At 44.2% G+C, this 7764-nt stretch overlaps 1 protein-coding gene across 1 annotated transcript; it reads left to right on the plus strand.

The window, feature by feature from the left end:
- Window positions 1–3948: 3948 nt before the first annotated feature.
- On the plus strand, window positions 3949–4898 carry LOC119335809 (jacalin-related lectin 3-like). The gene is made up of 2 exons (XM_037607883.1): window positions 3949–4350; window positions 4464–4898. Exons 1-2 carry the CDS (start codon window positions 4147–4149, stop codon window positions 4725–4727), a joined length of 468 nt encoding a protein of 155 aa, XP_037463780.1. The 5' UTR covers window positions 3949–4146; the 3' UTR covers window positions 4728–4898.
- The last annotated feature ends 2866 nt before the right edge of the window (window positions 4899–7764 follow it).

Here is a 7764-nt window from a genome sequence, read left to right on the forward strand (position 1 = left end):
TATGTTTCCTAACCATGAACAATGAGTTGTTATTTGATTAACGAGGTCACATCATTAGTAGAATGATCTGATTGACATGACCCATTCCATTAGCTTAGCACCTGATCGTTTAGTATGTTGCTATTGCTTTCTTCATGACTTATACATGTTCCTATGACTATGAGATTATGCAACTCCCGTTTACCGGAGGAACACTTTGGGTACTACCAAACGTCACAACGTAAATGGGTGATTATAAAGGAGTACTACAGGTGTTTCCAATGGTCGATGTTGGGTTGGCGTATTTCGAGATTAGGATTTGTCACTCCGATTGTCGGAGAGGTATCTCTGGGCCCTCTCGGTAATACACATCACATAAGCCTTGCAAGCATTACAACTAATATGTTAGTTGTGAGATGATGTATTACGGAACGAGTAAAGAGACTTGCCGGTAACGAGATTGAACTAGGTATTGGATACCGACGATCGAATCTCGGGCAAGTAACATACCGATGACAAAGGGAACAACGTATGTTGTTATGCGGTCTGACCGATAAAGATCTTCGTAGAATATGTAGGAGCCAATATGGGCATCCAGGTCCCGCTATTGGTTATTGACCGGAGACGTGTCTCGGTCATGTCTACATTGTTCTCGAACCCGTAGGGTCCGCACGCTTAAGGTTACGATGACAGTTATATTATGAGTTTATGCATTTTGATGTACCGAAGGTTGTTCGGAGTCCCGGATGTGATCACGGACATGACGAGGAGTGTCGAAATGGTCGAGACGTAAAGATTGATATATTGGAAGCCTATATTTGGATATCGGAAGTGTTCCGGGTGAAATCGGGATTTTACCGGAATACCGAGAGGGTAACCGGAACCCCCCGGGAGCTATTTGGGCCATAGTGGGCCTTAGTGGAAAAGAGAAGGGGCTGCCCTAGATGGGCTGCGCGCCACCCCCTTCCCCTAGTCCTATTAGGACTAGGAGAGGTGGCCGGCCCCCTCCTCCTCTTTTCCCCTCCGAGGAATCCTAGTTGGACTAGGATTGGAGGGGGAATCCTACTCCCAGAGGGAGTAGGACTCTCCTGCGCCTCCCCCCCTTGGCCGGCCAGCCTCCCCTCCTCTCCTCCTTTATATACGGAGGCAGGGGCACCTCTAAACACACAAGTTGACACAAGTTGATCCACGTGATCGATTCCTTAGCCGTGTGCGGTGCCCCCTGCCACCATATTCCTCGATAATACTGTAGCGGAGTTTAGGCGAAGCCCTGCTGCTGTAATTCATCAAGATCGTCACCACGCCGTCGTGCTGACGAAACTCTTCCCCGACACTTTGCTGGATCGGAGTCCGGGGATCGTCATCGAGCTGAACGTGTGCTCGAACTCGGAGGTGCCGTAGTTTCGGTACTTGATCGGTTGGATCGTTAAGACGTACGACTACTTCCTCTACGTCATATCATCGCTTCCGCAGTCGGTCTGCGTTGGGTACGTAGACAACACTCTCCTCTCGTTGCTATGCATCACATGATCCTGTGTGCGCGTAGGAAAATTTTTGAAATTACTACGAATCCCAACAACACGTGCGCGAAGACTTGATGGTTCTCATAAGATCAAGTCGGCTCTGGTAGGGGAGAGGCGACATTGGCACATTGGTGGCTCATTCGCGGTGGTAGTGGTTGTTTTGGTGTAGTGTACACCATGTAATTTTTTTTCGAAACAAAGGAGTTCTTTTTCCTCATTGATTAATTAAGAGGTGAATGGAGATTGTGTTGCAATCGACACCTTACATGAAAATCATTACTCTCAGTATTAGTGTCCCACCTTTTTTGCACCGGCGGTGGCGTAAAACTTGGCCTTTTGATAATGTTAAGAAAAATAGGCGGAGGGGCACTACCGCACTAGTTTGACGGAAGACGTTGGCGTTTATTTCGTGCCCAAACCGCTCAGGACACAAGCATTGTAGGAGACACCATGGCCTTTCTATTTGGGATGTCATGCCGGAGAGGTTGATCCATCAATTTTTGGCAAATCGCTCCAAGTGCCACAAGGAGTTATCACAGGTTCCAAGCTGATGTCACTCCATGACAAGGCTCTAAAGCCAAAGCATGAAGTGGCATTTGCAGAAGAGATATGCCTTGTATTTATTTTCCCTTTTGCGTACCGGACAAGAGCTGCAATTAGGCCATCCACGTTTGGCCAAGTGATCGGCAGTCCCACACCCTGTCTTGAATAGCCAACAAAGCGAAGAACTTGACCTTGGACGGGGCAAGGGGAGCCTTCAAACCCGTGTGCATCATATGGGAAAGGAAGGTCCCCAAGAATTCCTCTTTGTAAGCAAAAGCAGCCGAGTAGTGACCATTATTTTTATACTTCCAAACAATGTCATCCTCCATAAGGTTGTCATGCGGGACTCATGAATGAGCGTCCAAAGGTTAACGAACCTGTGGATGTAAGCCAAGGTGAAATCGGAGGAGAACTTGATTTTGGAGATCCATACATTCTCCTTAAGAATCTCACACATTTTCACACGGATTAGGGGTGCAATATCCATTGCCTTATGCACATTAACCCAAGGCGAGTCCGAAAAGGGATCTTTGCGTCGTCCCCGACGGCGATGAAGGCATAGAAAAAATTGAGGTCCTCCTCATCACAAGGATTACCAATGCCAACCCAAATCTTGGTTGGTCCTTTCCATCCGTACCAAGGCCTTCTTATGAACTTTATGATCAAGCTCTTTTTTAATAATAAAAACAACACGGAAAAATGACTTGCAGATGTGATGGAAACTTATTTCTACGAGAAGGAAGATTTAGAGGCTAATTGGTTTGATGCCAACATTTGGCATTGCCAATACTTGGCAAGCCAACAATTGGCAATATCAAAAGTTGCCAAAATTTGGCAAGTAAAATTGGTAACCAACCAAGCACTAGCCAATATTTGGCATTTGCCAAATGTTGGCATGTCAATTTTTGGCATCAAACCAATCATGCTCTTAAACATGATGAGGCAGAGAAGATGGTTGATGGATTCTCCTACTAGAGGTAAACGCACGCTTTACCATGCTGGTCTTTAGTTTTGAAATAAATTCTATTTTAACTCAAGGATTATTATGGCAATTCACATTTCAGGCATATTGTGGAGGCCATCAAGTAAACGTGGGCCCCCGTAGACGCAGTTGAGTTCGCCATGTAGGCCGACCCTTCTTGTTCTAGGAAGGTTTTGTTTAGTTTATTTTTTCCTTTTTCTATACCATTTTTCATGTTTGTTTTTTAAATTAAGAAACGTAATTTAAATGCTTGAACTTCTTTTAAATTCATATTTTTTTTATTCAAAGTGTATTTTTTATAATCCACGAACATTGTTTTTCCATATTTGTGAATTTTATAAAAATTACAAACATTTTCAAATCCCTGAAGATATTTAGAAATTTGTGACCATTTTTTTAAAAAATGTGAAGAATTATAAAACTCATGATTTTTTGGATATTGTTTTGAATTTTTCAATGTCTCATAAAATTCATATGAACATTTTTGAAAGTTCAGAAATAGAATTAAATTTCCAATGTTTTTGAAAAATATTTTAATAGAATGTCGGTTCTGATACCATCACGTGGGACCTACGACCTCTTACAGGTGGAGGCTACTTCAAGAAAAAACTTTGGATCTCTTCTAGACCTCTATTCCTAGGGAGGTTAGTACTACCTGCAAAGGATATGTCAACCGTGTTTCAAAAAGTAAGGTTATGTCAACTGAACGCATGCCTTGAGTGGCTGGGTCTTACCGGTGTGTTGACCCGCCCACCTTGCGGCCCGCGCTGCACGACGTGCTGGTGGGCAGCGTGAACTGCCAAGCCAAACCAGCCTCGCGAAAAGCAGACGCGAACTGCCAATCCAGAACGAACTGAAGTCAAGTGCAAACGCGGGAGAAATCTTATGTCCTAATGCACAGCCTGTTCACAAGAAGGCATTACCTGTTGCCAGAACACACCAGTATTAGTATTACATAACCCAATGGTAGTGCGAAGCACGTACGGACTGCATTAGTTGACTTTGTGTTGTGCCACAGACCAATAGTTGCTCGTCCTCATTCCCATTCGTGCCAAAGCCAAAGCTGTACCACCGCCGGCAAAGACGCTCCCCGTGTTGTTCCCGGTGACGAAAAACCAAATGCAGGGGTCCGTTTTGAGAATGGGGCCATGCGGCGGCGGCGGCGGCCACGACAGGGACATGGACATGCGCGGCGTCAACCGTGTTGTCAAGCTGGTCGTCCGCCACGGCGACACCGTCGACGCCATCTCCGTCCTGTACGAGCGGAACGGCCGGGAGGAGTGGACCGACCTGTGGGGAGGACAAGGGGGGACGCTCTCCGAGGTACGTACGTCACACACGCATTGCTCCCTGATGATGAAGACGACTCGATTTTTCATCGATCATCGGTGATGGGGCTCCTTAGTACTTACTCCATTCCGTTTGGGATGGCTCAGATCTGCCTGCGGCCGGACGAGCACTTCACCGGCGTCGTGGGCCACTACGGCGAGTTTGATGGCAGCTTCGCCGTGAGGTCGCTCACTTTCGTCAGCAACGCCCGAAGCTTCGGGCCGTACGGGCAGGAGGATGGCGTGCCGTTCGCGCTTCCTGCGGCCGGCGGCAAGATCCTCGGCTTCCACGCGCGCTCTGCCCGCCGCCTGGACGCGCTCGGCACCTACGTCAAGATGGCTGATCAGTCGACACATACCCCACAGAAGTGATCATGACCTTGCTCATAGAAGTTCCTTATTGTACGCGCGTAGTGTATCTCACTAGTTACGGCTACTCCGTGCTACTCTCACCGTCTCATAATATAAAACGTTTTTTTAGCACTACACTAGTGTCAAAAAAACGTCTTACATTATAAAACGGAGGAAATACTATTTATCATGTCCGACCAGATTGTGTTCTTACTAAAATATACTATGTATTATATAATTAAAGGTTTTGACCAGTTTTGCCTTTAGTTATGTCACATTACTTTGTCATCAGCAAAATGGTGTTGATGGCTTTGAGGAGAATGAGGAGTGATGGGCTGCGCGTTAGCTTCCTCTTCATTCCCTCTTTTTGGTGTTTTGATGCCAAGGGGGGAGATGGGTTGAGTATATCTTAGGCCCTTTATAATCCTATTATGCTTATGTGCAAGCCTTGGATTTTTTGCTTGGTGTTTTATTTGGTTGGCTTGCTCTAAACTTTAGTGGTTTGTAATATGCACTTATATTTTTGTTTGCGAACATTCGTTGGAGTGCTCTAGTACTTTTATCTTAGTGGGATCAAAACATAGATGTTGATACACTTGTGATATGCAATGTTTCCAACTAAGCTTAACTAATGTCATTGTTATATCCATGGTTATTTTTGTTTGGTTGTTGATCACTATATCGTGCCACACAACTTTTATTCATGCCGTTGGACTTCATTATGAGAAATACCTAATGTCTCACAATGTGTACACATTTCTACGCATGCAATGCAAAATTATTGGTATATTTTCTAGTCATTGCTACAACCCACTCTGCTCTACGATTTAAGAGGGGGGGGGGGGGTTCTTCCCTACTACCTCTGTCCGGGTTTATTAGGCCCACTTTTATTTTGCGCCAAAATTTGACCATGAATTTGAACTTATAAAATGTAAATTATATTTCGTAATAATGATACCATGGAAAACCTTTTTGAAATACAAATCCATCAATATAGTTTTTATAGCATATGCTCTACACCTTTTTACTCAAATACACGGTCAAAGTTGGACCCAGAATATAAGTGGGCCTAATAAATCCGGACGGAGGGAGTAGATAGATATGTGCAAAATGCTTCAACTAGCATATCATGTCTTAATGCACATATCTAGGCAGGGTATGTTATATAAGCCAGGATTTTCCCCTGGTATGCTATATAAGCCAGGGATCAGGCTCACCGTAGAAGATAGTCTCAATCTCTCGGTACCTTGTACTTTATACACACTCCAACACAATAAAGCAAAGAGCAGGACGTACGATATTATCTCCACTGTGATAGCGCGAACATAGGTCAAACCCTTGTCTCTGTTACCATTGTGCCAAGTAGCCTATCTAGTATAGCCTACCAAGGGATCTGTTAGATTTGGATCCGACAGTAACCCTCCCTCGTAAGTGGCCGCCACCTCTATCGCACGCTTCGATGTACAGCCGCCACCAGGCACGGAAGATAAAAGAAAGGAGATGGAAGGTGGAAAGATATACGATTAGGGCGAACATGAGGGGCGGGGGAAAATATTCCATGAGGCTGCGCGCGGGGTGGTTGCCCATGTCCATCACTTTTCGGCGGACAAGCGGAGCCTCGATTTCGAGAAATATTCCCAGAATTTGGTTGTTTGTATCCTTTCTTGCCAAGGAAATAAACACGAGAAATCCACTTTAAAACTGGCTATCTCTATCCTCTAGAGGCTATCCAGTGGACTTGACCCACCCTCCGTGAACGGATCATGGGACAAATAACTTATTAATGAACATTGGATACCAATGGATGTGGGCATTGTTCGTCGGAGCCCTCTGCCAACGATGAACATGGAGAATTTTTGGGCATGTACATGGAGAAATCAAGGGATTTTAGGATAAGATCGGCGTATTGGGTGCTTATCCACACTAGAAATAAGAGAGAATATTGGTGCCTTCAAGCCTTTGTCCGAGCTCACCTGTGGGATCGACCGCCTCAACCCCGAGCTTATCAACATCAATGGCGGCGACGATAGAGCATTGGGAGAAGCATGCGGTGACGCTATGGATGTTGGACTTTGATACATCTTCAACGTATCTATAATTTATGAAGTATTCATGCCATGTCTATAATAATTTTATATGATTTTAGTGCACGTTTATATAATTTTTATGGACTAACATATTAATCTAGTGGCCAGTGCTAGTTGTTGTTTTTTGCTTGTTTTTATTTTCCAAAAAATCCATACCAAACGAAAGTCCAAACGCGACAAAACTTTTTTGACGGTTTTTTTGGGAAGGAAAGAGACCCAGGAAGCTTCAGGGTGAAGGAAATATGCCCTAGAGGCAGTAATAAAGGTGTTATTTATATTTCCTTATATCATGATAAATGTTTATTATTCATGCTAGAATTGTATTAACCAGAAACTTAGTACATGTATAAATACATAGACAAAAAGAGTGTCCCTAGTATGCCTCTACTTGACTAGCTCGTTAATCAAAGATGGTTAAGTTTCCTAACCATAGAAATGTGTTGTCATTTGATGAACAGGATCACATCATTAGAGAATGATGATGGACAAGACCCATCCGTTAGCTTAGCACTATGATCGTTTAGTTTGTTGCTATTGCTTTCTTCATGACTTATACATGTTCCTATGACAATGAGATTATGCAACTCCCGAATACCGGAGGAACACTTAGTGTGCTATCAAACGTCACAACGTAACTGGGTGATTATAAAGATGCTCTACAGGTGTCTCCAATGGTGTTTGTTGGGTTGGCATAGATCAAGATTAGGATTTGTCACTCTGTGTTTCGGAGAGGTATCTCTGGGCCCTCTCAGTAATGCACATCACTATAAGCCTTGCAAGCAATGTGACTAATGAGTCAGTCACGGGATGATGCATTACGGAACGAGTAAAGAGACTTGGTGGTAACGAGATTGAACTAGGTATTGAGATACCAACGATTGAATCTCGGGCAAGTAACATACTGATGACAAAGGGAACAACGTATGTTGTTATGCGGTTTGACCGATAAAGATCTTCGTAGAATATGTAGG

The sequence above is a fragment of the Triticum dicoccoides genome, chromosome 7B, assembly GCF_002162155.2.
Source record: "Triticum dicoccoides isolate Atlit2015 ecotype Zavitan chromosome 7B, WEW_v2.0, whole genome shotgun sequence".
NCBI lineage: Eukaryota > Viridiplantae > Streptophyta > Magnoliopsida > Poales > Poaceae > Triticum > Triticum dicoccoides.